This window comes from Bos indicus x Bos taurus, chromosome 15, assembly GCF_003369695.1.
Source record: "Bos indicus x Bos taurus breed Angus x Brahman F1 hybrid chromosome 15, Bos_hybrid_MaternalHap_v2.0, whole genome shotgun sequence".
Taxonomy (NCBI): Eukaryota; Metazoa; Chordata; class Mammalia; order Artiodactyla; family Bovidae; genus Bos; species Bos indicus x Bos taurus.
In genome coordinates this window covers 70473366-70492466 of record NC_040090.1, presented here as the reverse complement: position 1 = coordinate 70492466, position 19101 = coordinate 70473366, and the positions used below count along the sequence as shown (strand labels likewise).

At 37.2% G+C, this 19101-nt stretch overlaps 2 protein-coding genes across 8 annotated transcripts in view; one reads left to right on the top strand and one right to left on the bottom strand.

Moving 5' to 3' along the window:
- Positions 1 to 416: 416 nt before the first annotated feature.
- JRKL (JRK like) lies at positions 417 to 4417 on the bottom strand. The gene has a single exon (XM_027563902.1). The coding sequence runs from the start codon at positions 3790 to 3792 to the stop codon at positions 2218 to 2220; it is 1575 nt and encodes a 524-aa protein (XP_027419703.1). The 5' UTR covers positions 3793 to 4417; the 3' UTR covers positions 417 to 2217.
- Positions 4418 to 4461: 44 nt separating this feature from the next.
- The window catches only part of CCDC82 (coiled-coil domain containing 82), a 31756-nt gene continuing 17116 nt past the window's right edge, over positions 4462 to 19101 (top strand). Inside the window, exons 1-5 of one of the 7 annotated variants that reach the window (XM_027563896.1) lie at positions 4462 to 4558; positions 4854 to 5034; positions 6787 to 6867; positions 9901 to 10643; positions 11116 to 11347. In XM_027563896.1, coding sequence (XP_027419697.1) covers positions 9915 to 10643; positions 11116 to 11347 — 961 coding nt within the window. In that variant the 5' untranslated portion in view covers positions 4462 to 4558; positions 4854 to 5034; positions 6787 to 6867; positions 9901 to 9914. The other 6 variants (XM_027563895.1, XM_027563898.1, XM_027563901.1 and 3 more) reach the window with 6 other exon arrangements.

Here is a 19101-nt window from a genome sequence, read left to right as displayed (position 1 = left end):
CAAATACATTATTTTTCTACCTTGATTTCAAGATCTGTAGGACATGAACCACTCTTCCCCTTTAAATACAGCAAGGAATTCCACTCCCTTCTCCCATTTACCCCACAAAAGCCCAAATCTCTCATAAAGGAAGTTTCTTAATTTCTGCATTATCCCCTGCAGGTAATCCTACTCTCACAAAGTCCTTGGCTATTATGAATGTGGGATTAGAGAAACTCTGTAATGCAGTTGATCAAGGCTCACCAATGGAAAACCTCATAAGACTAGTGAGATTGAGACCCTATGGATAATTTATAATTTAAATTCTTACCTGTAGCCAAGTGATCTTAAGCAATTAAAAGTATAAACTGAGCATCAGTATTTCCACCTAATTCATAATTTGGGGTAGTGATAGAAATACACTGCTTAGAACATAACATGGTATTCAGTAATTGGCAGCTTTTATAATTATGTTTAAGAAGAGTCTAAAACAGAACTTTTTATGTACCATTGTTGACAGTTTACAGAAACAAGCAAATAACTATAAGCCTATGAATGAAGAGTGGTTTCTCACAGGATAGAGAAAGAGTCACAAGATTCACACTCAAGGCCACAACACAGTGAATCTTTTACTAGATATTAAAGTTTAAAACCACACAGCTTAACAGTCATGTTGACTTTACCACTAGGTGGCAATGATACAGCTGTATTTCACTGACAAGGTTAATTTAAAAACTGAGCAAATACAGAAATTCCAATATTTTTAGTACATATTTTCATTTTAGAAAAATGAAAAATACTTTTATATACAATTTAACTTACACCAGAACATGTAATTATCTGATTCAATATGTATGCTAATTTCTGACGCTTTCTCTTCCGAGGCAATTCATGAAACAAACAATTTTAAACAGTTGTTGACACAGGTAAGTCTTTTTTAAAAATCTGAACATACATCATAAAGAGAACAGAAATTATGGAAAGCTACAAATATTTCTGAAACTTTAGAATTCACTTTAGAAAGCTTTAGAAAGTCACTACAAAATGCAAGTGTTTCAGTGAAAAAGTTTAAACATTTCAAAAATGACTTTTTTAAAATTTAGGGCCAAAACTTTTAAATTACAAATGAAATTAATATTTATATAGGCAAAGTCTTTTCAATGCCTTGAGTAAACCTACATTGTTAAACAAGTATCAAAATTCTGACAAATGAAATACCATTTTACAAATGTTAAAATAATTGTGATGAAATTCCTTAGAATCTGTCACTTTCCATAATTATTTCAGCTTTCCTCATAACAGATCATAATTTATGGCTTATTAAAAATAAAAACTCTTTTTCATTCTTTTCACATAAAGGAGAAATTATCACCAAACTTTTCAAATTATAACACTTCAAGTATATAGTAAAAAAGAAAAAAAAACTTACAAATACCCAAAATATTCCCTCACATATAGGTGGGTGCTCATATCACCATAGGTAACTTTACAAAACCTGTCCTATAATTAGATGAATAAATACTAGACCTATACTGTTATCCAATTAATAATACAATAAGATCCAATTAAAACAAGTCTATTTATTCCCTTTTTATAAATAACCTAAAGTTCCCCAAATTTTCTCCTCCCTGTTTCTACAAATGAATAAGTCAGAATATCAGCTTTCCAATAGTTTGCTAAGTTTTCTAGCTTTCGAAGTTAGCAACCACTTCCTATATTTATTTCATTTCCAGAGAAATCTTCCCTCTAAAACAAAGAAAAGCATGATTCCTAAGTTATTAATTCACAGATCAGTTTTCTCATTTTGAATTATTATAGATCACTCATTCCATCATTGTATACAAATATACAAATAATCACTTAAGATGGTTAGCACAATAAAAGATTACTGTGGCTGCCCTCACACAACAAATAAAAGATCCCAGGAAAGTGCTCTACCTGTTCACTGTTACCTGTAACTTCTGCTAGAAAATTTATGGAATACCACTGTAATGGAAGGGATAATTGTAGATCTATGAAAGTGAATACATATGCGTATGTAACTTACACCTATACAGAATCAGCTTCTGATTACACAAATAAAGGGACAGATGCTACAAAACACATAATCCTTAAACTGCTTCAGATATCTATATTTCACAGGGCTGTGTCTGAGAACTCAGAACACCAAGAAAAGCCATATTGCAAAGAAGTCAAGAGTTACACAATTACCAAAACAATACTAACACTGATACGCCATTACTGACTTGAGTTTGCCATCTTTTGTTTATTTCTGATGGTGGCTCGAAGTTTACGAATCACCAGTCTATCAGGCAGAATCATATCACCTTGTTGTTCTAGATAATCCAATAAATTTTCAGTCCATTGGAGAGCAGCTGCATGATTAATATGTTTCTCTGGAATCAGTTCTATTTCCTCCTCCTCATTTTCACTGGATTCATCTGTGTGACCTTGTGCTCTTTTGATGATTTCGCTGTCAGTTAAGACTTCATAGCCTGGTTCAGTACTGTCCACTTCAAGCCATTTTTCAATGTTCTCAGTAGGCACATTTTCCAATCCTTTGGTGTGTTGTAAAATGGTAGCGATGGCAGCCACTGAGATATCTTCTTCATCGAAGTCCAGGCCTTCTTTCTCCTCTATGGTAGGGAGAATCTTCTTCCATGCTCTGCTGATGGTAACTGGCTTTACTAAATTCCATGCCATTGCTATTTCATAAAGTGCATCTAGTAGAGTTAGCTTCTTCCAGAATGATCTCAGGTCATTGCCTTCTTCCAAGTTGTTCTGGAGAAGACGTGCTCGGTAGTTCCTCTTCATTGTAGCTATGACTCCCTGATTCAAGGGCTGAATCAACGAAGCCACATTAGGTGGTAAATATTTAGCAAATATTTGGCCATCATCTGACCTGAGGACGTTTTCATTTGGATGTGTTGGTGAATTATCCAACAAGAGTACAGCCTTTTCTTGCAACCCTTTGGATCTTAAGTGCTCTCGAACTTGGGGCACAAAGATCTTATCAAACCACTGTCGGAAAATGGAAAGATCCATCCATGCGCCTTTTTGGCTGAAATAAGAGACTGGCAGGTTTGAGGTGTCAGTTGACTTGAAGGAGCGAGGTTTCTTTGCTTTCCCCACAACACAAAGCTTAAGTTTGTGTAAACCTGTTGCATTGGCACAACACATGATAGTGACTCTTTCTTCCATTGACTTGTGCCCAGGGACTGTGCATTTACCTTTGATTACCGAAGTCCTGGAAGGCAGGCATTTCCAAAACAGCCCAGTTTCATCTGCATTGTAGATTTGCTCGGGCTGCAAATTCTCTCGTTCAATATAGTCTCGAAAGTTGCTGCAAAAATCCTCCACAGCAGTCTCATCTCCACTTAATCTTTCGTTTCTAATATTGATCTCTCTAATGCTGTGCCGCTGCTTAAAACGAGTTAACCAACCAGCAGAGGGGTTAAAATCACCATCCATTCCCAAAGCATAAAAGAAGAATTCTGCCCTTTTTGCGCAAATTGGTCCAGACACGGGATTCCCTTTTGCTCTTTGCTGGTTGAACCATTCTAGCATCGCTTTGTCCAGTTCCTCATACATGGATGGTTTCATAGATTTCCTCTTAGCCAGAAGACTTGTGGAGTCTGAACTGCTTGCGTAAGTTATGATCTTTTCCTTATTTTTCCTTATATCTCGAACGGTCGTTTCACCAATTCCATAAATCACTGCCAGTTGTTTGGAAGAACCTCCATCTTCAAGTTTCTTTATTATATCAAGCTTATCTTTAATGGTCAACACCACACGCTTCCGTTTCCCTGACATGGTGAGGCTGTGGGACTCAGTTCCCACACTCACACGGAAGCAACCCACAAAATTCTACCTACTCTCACTGACTCACTTTAACACAGCCTTACACACTCACTCTTTCAACCTCACAGGGAACCCGGTGGCCCTGACCCCGTCCCTAGCTGGGCTTGGCCGGCGGAAGTTTCAGGGCTCAGGCCTTTAACTTTACTTGGGCAGCAGAGGAGGCCCAAGTCACCGCGGATAATCCGGATTACAAACATTTGTTTTATTCCCCCAGAGGCCTCGAGAAAGACTATCTCCCCATCGCGACCACAAACCTCCTTCAGGCCCAGATCGCGGGTCAACAGCCGTCACTAACCCCTGCCACACCCCAAAGTTACCGCCGAGAGCGGAAGAGTCAGGGAGTCGGGGACTGGCCCCCTTCCCCAGAGGGACGTGACGCTGGATTCCTTCCCCAGCAACCAGACCTTTCCACAGCAAGCCCCACTTCCCCGCGTCGGGCTTACTTAGTCTGCACAGTCCTCCCGGCCCCTCACAAGCCCGCCGAGACCCTCTCCCAACCTCAGTCGAAACCAGGACCCCTCGGCGGCGCCCTGCCTAACGCGCGGCAGCCGCTCCTCCCACTAGCGCACGCTCCCGGAAGACGCCCCCTCCCGCCACGCGACCCCGCCCCTCGCCCCGCCCAGAGGCGGGACTTCCCTTGGCTCCCGGAAGGAGGGGGAACGTCGCCTGTCCGGACTTGGGTACCTAGGCGGAGGCGGAGGTTGGGGAGGTTTGAAAGGTGAGAGCGCGGGGGCGGCGCGGGCTCCCTTGGGGCGGGGACTCGCTTTCGCTTCTGCTGCTGACGGTTTGTTCGAGGGGCGGGGGAAGCCGCGCCTCGCAGCCTGCAGGAGGGAAACGTTCCCGCGGGCGCTCTCGGGGTGGGCGGGACTGCTCCCCGCCCTGCGCTTCGCTCCTCGCGCGCGCCGCGGGGATTGCGGCGGGCTGGTCGCCCGCTCCTTCCGCGAAGGGGAAGTGGGCCGGCCGGATGGGCGGGACGCAGTGGGTGACTTCGCGCGCTTCTCTGGTGTTTCCAGGTTCTCGTTTCTGGGGGTCGAGCTCCTGTAAGCTCTGGGTGTCTGTGACGTTCCGCGCGGGTTCTCGCCAAGCCGTGTCGGAGGGTCCCGCGTCCCAGCTGCGGCGCCCTTCCCATCAGGTGGCGAGTGGTGGGCGGGCGGGCTTGCTGCGCCAGGCGTCTGTGCCCCGCGGAGGAGCCAGGTTTGTATCACGAGATACAACCAGAGTATCTGGTGTTGTGCTCTGGTGTTAACTCCGAGAGGCTCTGTTCCTTCCTCAGCCCCTCAGCCCCACTCTATTTAGCGAACCGTCTTCAGGGTTATAGACTTCGGTGAATGCTGTAGTAGTCCGGGATGCTAGCTGGCAGGATTCACTGTATGCGAAATTGTGGAATACTGAACTGTGAGCCTCAGTGGGGGACATTGGCTTTTTCTATATATTTCTTGCTATTTTCCTACTTCTGTCGTGTAGTGCTGCCCTGTTTTAGTGGAAGAACTATGATACATTTGTTCCCAGCAATACGGTAAAAGCAAAAAAAAAAAAAAAAAAGGAATCATATTCTGTAGTCCTTAAATCATGTATTACTCTGGCTTGTTTAGATGCTCCTTTCATCAGATTGTGAGCTCCGTGGGAGCAGAGACGGTGTCGTTAAATTCTTGAGAAACGCCACAGCTCCGAATTGGTGCTAGCACATAGTATATGCATTCAGTGCTTTGGTTTGTTACGGTTTCCTGTCCAAACTGTCATACAAAAGGAAACCTTAAGGAGGGGTCATGTTTTTCAGATAGGGCGCATCCCTTCTGGTAGAATTTCAGGTAATGGTGGGAGTTCCACTGCCCTTCAAATTTTTAATTTTTAAACTATCACCTACATTGTTCATAGGGCAAGTGGGTGATTCTTAGAATGAATCTTTTTTTGATAAATTAATCTCAAAATCTAGAATAAAGGATATTTCTTCTGATGAGAAGTTCAGGTAGCATCAAAGTACCCCCTTTAGTTACCCCTGTGTTAGAGAAAGAGCATAAGGCTTATGGGTTATCGCCCTGACATTCTTTGGCAGACAAGATAGTATGTGCATCTTAAGTGATTTTAACCATGAAGCACAAAGATGCGATAGTACTGATCATCTTCATTCACTTATTTAATGCTTTCTGTTTGGAGCCTCTGTTTTTCTCTTTGCCTAAAAGGTAAGGTATTATTAAAACTTTGCTTAAACAATGATTTCAAGAAATTGAGTGTATACTCAGCCTATGTAGAAATTACATCCATTTGCCTGGACTGTTTTCTGAGTGAATTCTAATGCTCAAGAGATGTTTTACCATCAACCTTTCATTTGTCTCCTCAAGTTCAGTTCACTCACCTTTTCCCTCTGTCATCCTTCTTCTCTCCCCAGCTCACAAAGTAAAAGTATCCACAATTTAAAAAAAGAGCCAGCCATAATCAAATTATCTTTTTCAATGACAGAATTTGGGACATTATTGACATTAAACAGCAGTTTTGAAATAGGAAAGAGGCCCTGGAAATTTGGCACTTGGCCAAATGAAATTTTATTTGTTTATATAAAGTTTGCCTCCTCAATATTCAACACTGAAGTTTTCCAAAATCAATTTTTTTCTCACCAGAGACTACCTTTCTTTGGAATCTTTACATTTGGATTCAATCTGGAATCCCTTAAATTTTGTGATCAGTGTCATCAGTATGGTGGTAGAGGGAAGCCTTCAAATTTTCATCTCTGTTGCACATTCTTGTTTTGCGTTTTGGATAAATAATTTATAGTTTCTGGCCTAACTCCTGTGCTCAGTTACATAATTTAAAAAGCATGTTTGTAAACTTACTAAGACTATTTTAATGATTATTTTCTGAAACTAAAATTTAGCGTGAATGAGAGATACAGTAATGACTTTTTGAAAGCATAACTTTTCCTACTTTGTACACATATAATATTGGCAGCAGTCATTGTGTAACGCTGGACTGGGAATCAGAAGACCTGGTTTCTAATCCCTGTTCGGTCACTAACGAGCTGTGTGATCTTTGGTAAGTCATTTAAAATCTACGTCCTTGGCTTTGACTTTTATAATTGAAGATAGATAATATTTTCCTTCTAGGATCATTGTCAGGACTTTAAAATATATCTGAAAATGCACTGAAAATTGCTATACATAAAGGGTGTTTTAATAGCTTAACTCTGTGGCAGTCACAGGTATTTGTATAGTGTGACTTTCTTAGTTGTTTCTGCCATCAGGAGTCACCTCTTGATATGATAAATAGTTGTTTTGCACATGGTACAGTTTTGTAAGATAAACATCCAGCGTGTATGAAACTGCTTTGAGTACTAATAAAAATGATCTTTTACTTTAGTGTTCCTACTGCCCATTCTTTGTGTATCTGCTGAGGCCATATTTGTCTTTGGTTTTCATAAACTTTTTTTCCATTATTTCTCCCAATTCAGAGAGATTTTTATAAAACAGCCTTACCTTCTTGTTACAGTGAAAAGTACATATACAGTTAGCTTGTGCAAATTTATAACTATATGTGCTTTAAAAATACTTCTTTGTACTGCTGCTAAGTCACTTCAGTCGTGTCCGACTCTGTATGACCCCATAGACGGCAGTCCACCAGGCTCCCCTGTCCCTGGGGTTCTCCAGGCAAGAACCCTGGAGTGGGTTGCCATTTCCTTCTCCAGTGCATGAAAGGGAGAAGTGAAAGTGAAGTTGCTCAATCCTGTGACTCTTCCTGATCCCATGGACTACAGCTTACCAGGCTCCTCTGCCCATGAGATTTTCTAGACAAGAGTACTGGAGTGGGTTGCCATTGCCTTCTCCAACTTCTTTGTACTACATGGCTTCAAAATACAATCTACATAATTTACCTAGTGCTTAATAAAAAGAAACAGTAATCTGTTTAAAACTTGAAAGAGAAACTGGATGGACATATTTTGAAGCACTATAGTGTACAAAAATCCATACTTTGAAAAGCAATATAGAGATCTTTAAAAAAAAGAGTACAGTTTTATTCTTTGCTGATATTAATACAGATCTTCTGGAAGATGCAATCTGACTGTAATTTCAAATAGCAGAATATTTGGTCTATGGACTAGGATTTGTTCGATTACTGTTACAATGCCGAATGTATTTTGTAGCAGTTACTGTCATAAGATTGCCTACATTATAATTTCTTTTGTATAGTCTTAGCAACTGTTGTTCTTATTTTGTACCAGTTGTTACCATTATAGAAGCAGTTACATTGTCTTATAAACATAACAGAATCTGTACAATCAAATAGGTGATATCTCTCCCCCACCAAAAAAAAGTAATCATCTTGGGGAGCCATAAACATCTTGGGGAGTGTTACTTGGTTCAGTAACACTTTCATTGCTAAAAAAAGATGTGACATTCTAGTTTTGGAATTACTGTCAGTTTGTAGCACATTTAAAAAATATCTTTAATAGTAGTTAGTCTTCATCTTTTCAAATTGGATTTTATTTCTGGAAGCTGGTAACAGTCCCTTCTGACTAGGACAAGTGAATAAAGTGGATATTTAAACCTCTCTTTGGTATAAAAAACAAAGTGTAGTATTTTCATATTTTTTGAAACTATGGTTTTTAGAAAATCTCCAAAATCTTCTGTGCCATGGTAGAAATATTGAAACAATACAACCTCAAAAGTGATTTATTTAAAGGAGATAGCACTCAGTTAAATACGTATGTTCTTACATGAGTATTTTGAGGTCATCTCATTGCATTGTGATCATATTTCTCTTTTCCTTAGCAGTCATAGAAGTATAAGTGTATATGTATATATATATGTTACTGTTTTTCTAGTTATCTTGTCTCTAATTGTTCCTTTATACTTGTGGATGATTTTGATGGTGCTCCTGCTGACTCAGTGTTAAAGACTGCCTGCAACGCAGGAGACCCAAGTTCGATCCCTGGGTTGGGAAGATTCCCCTGGAGAAGGGAATGGCATCCGACTCCAGTATTCTTGCCTGGAGAAGCCCATGGACAGAGGAGCCTGGCGGGCGGTAGTCCATAGGGTCACAAAAAGTCGGACACAACTGAGTTACTAACACTTTCGCTTTGTTTCACCCTTTTCTGAATCAGGAACTTAGAGCATTTGTTTTCCTTCCAAATACTGTGCTCTGTTTCGCCATTCAGCTGTTTTTTCATCTATGCTATTGGATTGTTAATAAGTTTTCTATTGGATTATGTTGTACCTTTAGTTTTTAACGTTTTAAGCCATTACCATTTTACTGAAGTATATAAAGGCTGAAATCTTAGTAGATAAGTTATTGCTTAGTTTTGCATCATTAACTTTTTTTATGTCTATTACTACTCTACAACTTTCTTCATAAATATGATTAATCTTTTGTGATATAATTCATTTCTCTGTTCAGAATCCTTCTTTGCTTATGGGAGGAATCCTTCTGTAATGCCACCCTACTTTTCTATATCAGTCCCTTTTTTTCCAGCATAAAGCCTTTTTTCGTGTCTTCTTGGTCATACTTATTTACTAAACGTGTTTGTTCTCAGTGCCAAAATTTTGACTTTATCATTTTTTCCTGACTGAAATCCCTTTTTCTTTCCTTCTCTCTGTTCAGATTTAATCATTTCTTCAGAGGTGTATCAAGTCATAGCTGTTCAACAAAATCTTCAGTGAAATACTTGCTGTTCAGATCTTCCTGCATCTTTACACTTTCATTGCAGTTACTTTTTATCACTAATTTTGTACTAAATGAATTCTACCTTGTATTTTTCTTAATTATTATGTTTCAGTGTTTTAGTTCTACACATGGATAATAATTGAAGAACAAAACCATGATTTTTGTATAACCCTCTTTCCTTAAAATATATATAGCATAATTCAGAACAGATGTTCATATGATGCTTTCATAGATGTTCAATAAATTATTTGTTGAATAAGTATTCTGCCATCTTCCCTCAGTTATTTCATGTGATTTTACCTTTGTGAACCATTTAATAACGTCAAATAAATATAGTTTGTACCATAAATGCATTCGTTGTTGTAATCTGATTGTCATTATGATATTCCTAATAACTTTATTTTGTAGAAGCTTAAGTGAAAATGGTACATGTTAGAAGACATGAAACAAGGAAAAATTCTAAAACACAAGGGCATGAACAGAAATCTCGAGTCGATTGGAGGCGGACTAAAAGAAATAGTCTCTTGCAGTTATGTGAGAGTGGTGACGAGCTTGAGAGTGATGAAGGTGGTGACGAGCTTGAGAGTGATGAAGGTGTTGACAGTAATGAAAGTGTTGACAGTGACGAAGATCCTGATAGTAACAAGGGGCCTGATTGCATTGAGAAGCCAGAAGATGAAAGAGAGCTTAAGTTAATTAACGTTGAAGGTGAAGGAAACAGTAGTAAGCATCTCATTAACACTGACAATAGTTCAACATATGAAGAAGAACAGAACAAAACTAAACATGGTAGTATTGACTTAGCAGATCATGAAAAGGGTCCAGGTCAAGAGGAGGGTGATCTCAACAAACACACTGGACAAATAACAGAGGAGGATTTAGAAGAAGAACACATCAAGCGAGGGAAGAGAAAAAGGATCTCCTCTGTGATGTGTGACAGTGATGAGAGTGACGACAGTGATATCCTAGTTAGGAAAGTGGGTGTTAAACGTCCACGTAGAGTGGTCGAAGATGAATGTTCTTCAGTGGAGATGGAGCAAAAAAATCCTGAAAAAACTTCAGCCACAAGAAGGCGAGAACAGCTGCAGAAACTGGAAGAACTCTCAAAACAGAGATCTCGTCAGAGACATAATAGTAGTAGAGATTTTGAGGTGTGTGATATTTTATTGGTTTTCTTACTGTTTTTAAATACTTATTTAAATTATTTAACTTTTATAAGAATTAAAGTGCTGAGTCTTCTCTTTTGCAATAATTCTAGAATTTATTTTTTAGTCAAGTATCCTTGGGCATGTTTGATTGCAGTATTGCATTAATAATATATTATTATGAGCCTCATTCCTTTGTTCTTTTTAAAAATTTAAAGATTTTGTCTGACTTTTCTCATTTTTTATTTCTACTTATAACCTTAATGTCCATTTTAAACATTTTATCACTTACCAGGGTATGTTATCTTTTTCCTAATTTCAAAAGTTCAACATCTAACATGACAAGATTTTTTTCAACCTTAAAGTATTAAATTTTCTCCAGATCATTTTTTGTTTCAGATTTGATCTTTTAATTTCACATCCATAGTGACAATTTTAAAGGTACACTTTATTAAAAGATATGTTTTAATTTAATTAGGACTCTGAAAAGAAATCCTCCCCCAGCAGTGATGAAAATGATGTTGAGGAGGAAGAGGAAGAAGACAATGATTATGAATTTGATGAAGATGAAATCACTGATGAAGATGGAGATCATTATATTATTGATGGCTTTGTAGTACAAGATGAGGAAGGTGATGAAGAGAATAAAAGCCAACAAGGAGAACAGTTGACTACATCACAACGGAAATCAATAAAACAGAATTCTTTTTGTAAGTTAAATATCAAGAGATGTTTTATCACTTATTGTAATTATTATATTATGTCGAGTATTGAATCAGCCTTTTACTATCATATTCTAAATCTTTGATTAGGAACTATGGTTTCATTTTCAGGTAACTTTGTCTGTCTAATAATAGTTTATTCCAGTGGTTTGTGAAAACCCTTTAAACTCTTAGAAATAATAGAGAACCCTAAAGAGCTTTTGTTTTTGTGGGTTGTATCTATCAACATCTACCATGGTAGAAATATAATAGAAATTTAAAATATGTTTATTAATTAAATGACTTAAAATTCTTGTGTGACAAGCTCATTACGTGTTAATATAGATAACACTTTCATGAAAAAATAACTTTTCCAAAAAAATGAGAAGAATGACATTGTTTTACATTTATATTTAATATCTAGCCTAGTACAGGGCAGCTGGATTCTTGTATCTGCTTTTGCATTCAGTCTGTATTGACATTAAATTAGATGAAAGCAATTTTGTTTCGTAGAAGTAGATAGCTGGAAAAAGGAGGGTTGTTTTTAAAGCATTTTCAAAATTGTGAATATTCTCACTGACACTGCACCAAAATTCAACAGGTTTCTTAAAGAACTTGTTCTTAAGTTTCTTAAAGATTAGTTGCAGTTTGGAGTCTGAAAGCATATAAATGAACTTTTAGTACTTACATGTCACTCCATTAATACGTCTTTCAATTTGAATGGATCTTTTACCTATTCATGATTTTGTAACATCATGCGTTGGTTGTTTGGAAAATATTGCTTCGCTGGTTATGTGAAAGTGAAGTCGCTCAGTCCTGTCCAACTGTTTGTGACTTGGACAAAGCGCTACATGGACTGTAGCTCGCCAGGTTCCTCCATCCATGGGATTTTCCAGCCAAGAGTACTGGGGTTGCCATTTCCTTCTCCAGAGGATCTTCCCGATGCAGGGATAAAACCCGGGTCTCCTGCATTATAGGCAGATGCTTTACCGTCTGAGCCACCAGGGAAGTCTATATACTGATTATATCTCTTTCTCTCTTTAGTCACTCAGTCGTGTCTGACTCTTGCAACCCCATGGACTTTAGCCCACCAGGCTCCTCTGTCCATGGGATTCTCCAGGCAAGAATACTGGAGTGGGTTGCCATTTCCTTCTCCAGGGGATCTTCCCAACCCAGGAATCAAACCTGGGTCTCCTGCATGGCAGGCAAATTCTTTACTGTCTGAGCTATGAGTGAATCTTCCATATTTTGACACATTTCACTATATAATATTTTAAAAATCACATTCATTAATATCACCACCAGTATCATCAAAAAATTCTTTAGGTATTGGGAAATTGTCAAGCTCATAGTAGCAAATACAAGTTTTTCAAAATTCTGATTTCTGCTCAAATACCAGTTTTTATCTTCAGTAACAAACACTGTGAGTTCTTGAAATGACAGATTCTCTTTGTTCATTTTTGATAAAATATTTGGCAGATGCCTGAATAACCATAGTTGGTCAACGGTTCTTTCAGGTAAACTTGGTATTTCAAATAAACCTGAAAAATGAGGCTCCCAACTTAGTTTTAAAAGAGGTATACTCAGATTCATGACTTAATAGAAATGGTAATTTTTACTGCTTCATCAAGGACATTTTAAATGAAAGTAGCTTTTTTACTGAATGCATAGAAATGATGACTATAGTGATTACTAGTAGTTTGATTCCACAGCCGTGATTCATGTTAAGGGGCCAGCTACCCTATCCGTAGTTACTTTTGCACCATCAGTGACAATGGCAAAAGCAACAGATAATTATCTTAATATTACAGCTTTGACTTCACCAATCCCCTTAAATAGACTTGGAGTCTTACAGGGGTCTGTAGACCACACTTTGAGAACCACTGGTGTTATCTGGACTTTTGAAGTGTTATGCAGTGAAACCTGTCAGGAAATTAAAATCATTTTATATTTACATATAATAAACAATAGGACCCTAAAATATTAGGGTGTCTTTAAATGTGTATATTATTGTTCTGATCCCTATAATTGTACATAAATTTAAAGACTGTTTTTATGATGTTTTACAACTGTGGTAGAAACAGGATGTTGGATGAAAACTTTTTTTTTCCCCTTCAAAAATGCACATTTCCAAAAGGCATTTAAAAGGCATGTTTACTAAAGTTAAGTACAGTATGATTCAATTTAGATACTGTGATTTAAATAAAATAGTAGATTGAGGTATGAATTAAATTTCAAGAAAATCAAATAAATCAGGTACAGAGATGCCAGTGATAGTCATAGGCATCTGTATGTTGAAAATTAATGACTGTTTTCCTTATATCAGTAAGCACTGGTTCACATGCCGTCAGGACATTTGAATCTCAGAGAAAGTCAGTTAGGATGTGTCCAATCATTCTGGATATTAGTATCTAGGATGTGATAGAACATATACTGAGAGATACCTACTCATAGGGGCTTACCTGGTGGCTCAGTGGTAAAGAACCCGCCTGCAATGCAGGAGATGCAGGTCAATCCCTGGGTTTGGAAGATCCTTTGGAGAAGGGAATGGCAACCCACTCCAGTATTCTTGCCTAGGTAATCCCATGGACAGAGGAGCCTGACGGGCTACAGTCCATGGGGGTTGCAAAAGAGTCAGACATGACTTAGTGACTAAACAACAACCACCCACTCATAGCCACTCCAAATAAAAGTCCAGCACATGGAAAGTATCTTAACTCTCTTCTCTATCCTACACTTTTATGCTTACCTTTGGTTTTTTAAGGGAAGTTTTAGATTTACTGAAAAGTTGAGTGGACAAGTACAGAGAGTTTCTAGATAACCCATCACACACAGTTGTCCTCTTATTAACATCTTGCATTATCTTGATATATCTGGTGCAGTTGATGAGCCAGTATTGATAATTGATACATTATTAACTGTAGTTCGTAGTTTGCATCTAGGCTCAGTCTTTGTGTTGTACATTCTGTGGGTTTGAGAAATGTATACTGATGCAACAGGTATCCACCATTACAATATCAGAACAGTTTCACTCCTAAAATTGTCCTGTTCTCCACCTAGTCATCCCTCCCTCCTACCCCTGAACCCCTAGCAACCACTGACCTTTTTAATGTCTCCATAGTTTTGCCTTTGCCAAAATGTTTTTATCATGGGAATCATACAGCATGTAAGCCTTTTCAGATTGGCATATTTCACTTAATAATGCATTTAAATTTCCTCCATGTCTTAAGTGCATGATAGCTCATTTCCCTTTATCACTGAATAATAATCCATTGTATGGATGTACCACAGTTTTTTTATCTGTTCACCTGTTGAGGGATTATTTTGGTTGCTTCCAAGTTTTGGCAATTATGAATAAAGCTGCTATAAATATTTGTGTGAAAATTTATCTATGGACATAAGTTTTCAATTCATTTGGGTTAAATATCAAGGAGCCCTGTGCTTGTTTTTAATACTGAGCCTCTACACCTTAGAAGGAGATGTACCTCATTTTTATGCAATACATTTTATCCTTTATGTTCTTAATTGCAGCTTTTCCTTCTGACTCTGTCCTCACAATCTCCCTTTTCTCAACTTGTAACGGTATTAATGCCTTTTCTCCCTTGAGTTGTCATGTTCTTCTGTTAGCTGCTATTCTAAACTAATCTTTTTGTTCAGAGTTTCCCAGCAACTGCAAAGCACTGTACTTAGACTGTTATACCCATCAATCCAGTGAAATTGCTCTTACTAAAATTAGTGACAACTTTTAAGTTGCCAAAATGCTCTTTGGTCCTTATGTTAGCCTGATGTTGCTGTGTGTTTTGCCACTAGCCATTGACAGTTTTCATTTTCACAGGTTTTTGTTTTTTTGTTTTAGCTTCTTGTCTTCCCCTTTATAATATTGCATTCTTGTTTTTCCATTTGCCATGTAAATATTGATGTTTCTAACGGTTCCATCCTCACACTGCCTTCATTTTACTTGTGCTTCAGGCAGTCTCTGCCCCATAACTTCAGCCTAATCTCTGGGGAAGTTCCCAAGCTTTTATTTCCAGCACAGACTTCTCCATAGTGTAAGGCCCAATTTTTTAATCTTCTTACTGAACATTTTCATCACGGTGTCTTTCAGACACCTCAGACTCAATATGTACAAATCTAAATGATTAAGAGGGAGCATAAGGAAGTTTCGGGGTGGTGATAGAACTTGTGTTTTTGATTGTCATGGTGGTTACACAACTTTGTGTTTTGGTCATAGAACTATGCACCAAAAAGAGTGAATTTTATGGTATGTGAAAAAGTAAAACTCAATAAAGAAATCCAAATGGCCATCCCCACTTTCAAAAAATAACCTAGGTGGTTAATCAACTTCTCTTCTCTTTGTAATCCTAATACACATTAGACCTGCTGACACATTATAGGGACTTATTTAGTTGGATGGATGGATGATTAAAATAAACATATCAACTGAAGCTTCCTGAAGACAGAAAAATGTTAGGTATTACCAGATTTATTAAAACATCAGAGGAAAAACAAGCTACATATTTTAAGATGATAATTAATGACTTGGTTAATGTTTTTAATACTTATTAGTGACTGCCATTTATGAATATAGTAAGTATATGTAGTTTTTATATGCCAAGGGATTATGTTCTAAAAGTTGCTGTAAATTCATACTTACATTAGAAAAGGGAGAGACATTTCTTAACTCCAAATTCAGTTCTCAATTGAGACAATCAGTGGCATATGCAATTTTACCTTTTTGAAGAGAACAGTTCTACTATAGGAGGACATTTTCTCACTTCCTTGCTGTCTGCCATTTGGCTCTGAGAGGTATGTTTACCTATAGCACTTTAGAATAGTTTCCTTCCTACTGTATGGTTGAAGGACTTAAAGATAATCAGAGTATTTTCCTCTTCTCATCAATCCCTATTATTATTTATTCATATTTATTCTGAGACTGCAACTCCCAGAAAAGATACCAAAGGAAGTAGAGGGATGGACTAGCAGTGGCTCAATGAATTCCAGATCTATGTGGTTCACATGGTAATCTTATACATGGGTAGAGAGAGGGGAATACCTTCTGATTTGTAGGTATTAAAATTACATTATTCTTCTGGTACTCTATCATAGGTTCACAGTGACAGAGAACCAAGTAGTAAGTTATCAGAGTACATCTCAGCCTACTAGTGCCTTGGTAGAAAAATACTTGCTAGATTACTGGAAGTTAGAGTGAGTGAACATTAACTTGGTCCACCTAGCAATTAAGCAGAATCGTTCTATCAGTACACTGTGTAGGAGTAAGAACAATCTCACAACAGTTTATGTTAAATATTAAATCCTCTCCTCTGGAGAACTCCTCTTGTTCTAAGATAAATAAAAAGTACCTGTAAAATCATATGGCACAAAGGAAAGGTGATGTTACCCTGAAGACCCAAGCGAAGAAAATGCTCATGAGAAAATGTTTCATTAAAGGAAACGTAAGAAAATTGTACAAAGCATTTGCCTTGCAATCTTAAGGAAAAGAAATAGGAAATCATAAGGAGAGAACAATTGGAGGTGAAAGAGAAGTAGTTAAAGATAAGCTGCCAGAAAATGAAAAATATAAAATCAGAAATGAAGTATATATTGGAAGCAATAGAGAGCAAGTTAGCAGCTTAGAAATCTCATCAATAATATGTAGGTTAAACCCAAGAAGTTTCTAGTGTAAAGAGAAAAAATATTTCTGCAGAGAAGATAAAAGAATAGAAATGAAGACACTATTTCACAAATTCTTAGCTGGGAAAAATACATAACACATGGAAATCTAAAGAAAGAAAGTTATATAACCTTAGTGAGATATGTAAAAGGAAATTTGAATGTTCTGAAAGGCTTACCTTGTTTTTGGATATATAAAGACATGCAGATGTGAATTCAAAGGTATGATAGAAGAAAATATAACTTGAGTTGCCAAATGCACCTGTTTGTGGCAGATTAAAGAGGCTCACATCCTAAGCTGATGAAAAAGATTTTCAAATAGGCATATGAAGGAATATCTACAAGAGTAAAGAAAAAGTTCTCTAACCATTAGAGCTATAAAAATGGCATAATATTAGGTGCCATATTAATGTGTTACATATATCAAAAGAGAAAAAAATAATTTCAATAGATTCTAAAAACGTACTTGATAAAATTCAGTGCCCACACCTAATTTTTTAAGTCTTAAAAAATAGTATGAACATGTGTACTTTACATAACGAAGAATATTTTAGCCAAAAACCCAACATTGTAATGAAGCTCTAAAGATATTCTCTTTAAAGAACAAGACAATATTTCCTACTTTGTTCTAGATGTTTTCAACAATGCAACAGACACAAAAGTAAAACAAGAAATACAACTATGGAAAAGGAAAAGACATTTATTACTGAACATAATATGACTATATATACAGGCTATCAGTTTCTGACTGACTTAACCAAAGATGGAAAAGAGAAAGGATGTGAATATATTGAGAGAAGGAGTAGATACAGCATCTATTTCCATATTTTCCTAAATAGAGGGACACCTGTTAGAATAGAAAAAGGGTTCCTTTTATTGCTCTGCGCCTGCCCTTTTACACTGGACTCATATCTCCATTTGACGTGAAAGTAACCAACAATGCATGTGCCTCTACCAAACAGAATACTTAAAAACCTCTCTTGGTTCTGGAAATAAACTTAGCACTAGCAAGACCACATCCTTCTCAGGGTTAAGGGAGAAAGCGTTCAGTGCCCAGGAATTTGCAAACAGTATCTCTCCAGCTCTGCGATTTTCCAGGAAGCTCATGTTCCTTAGAAAAAGGCCTTAAGAATGACTAATGCACAATAAATGGGTAAAACTCAATAGTTTTCTTACATACTGTCAATAATTATTTAGAAGATATAATGTGGGAAAATTCCGTTTACACTAGTGAACAAAATAGTTACTAGGCCTAATCTTAAGAAGAAAAGCATAGCTTTATAGGTACAGGAATCAAGTTTACTGTGGAATAGAAAAAGAAATGTGAGTAAAAGAGATAAGAATGTTTATGGGAGGTATTAATAATAAGTTATACAAGAAGGTATATCTTCTGAAATTCTGCATTCAGCTTTGTGAACACAGTCTTAAAGTTTGCTTGGAAGAACAAATGTATGAGAATAACATTTTCAAAGCACAAAATGAAGTAGAAGGACTTGCCCCCACCAGATATAAAAATAATTATAAAATTTCAATAAATAAAGGAATGTAGTACTGACGTGAGAAAACCAGATCAGTAGTGGGAAGGTCACATGCTAAACAAAATCTTAGCATATATGTGAAATGCATGATAAAGGATGCACAGAAAATCAACAGAATGATTAAACTGATGATTGAATATAGGGGAGTTGATTACCTTCTAAAAATAAAGATGCCAAAACATGAATATTACTGGTTTTCTCCTGCATCTTTTTGACTTTTTTTATAATCAAGGAGGAAAGTTTTAAACAGTATTTCTGGGGTATCCTATAGAAGCCCATCCAATACAGGGATTAAAATGATGAGAAAGGCTCTGAGGAGGTCAGGATTTGGCTCTGCTTCTATCTAGTTGTGTAAGCTCGGATAAGTTATTTCATCATCATAAGTGTCCTAAGATAAAGGATTAATCCTAAAATAAAGGATTTGAATTTTATTTTCTTCAATTTCCCCATCCAACACTAAAATTACATGTTCTGAAGTATGAAAAGATTAAATCTAACTACCATGCAAAACACCATCTTTGTACGGGATTCTAACATGAAGTCAAGAGTCAGGTT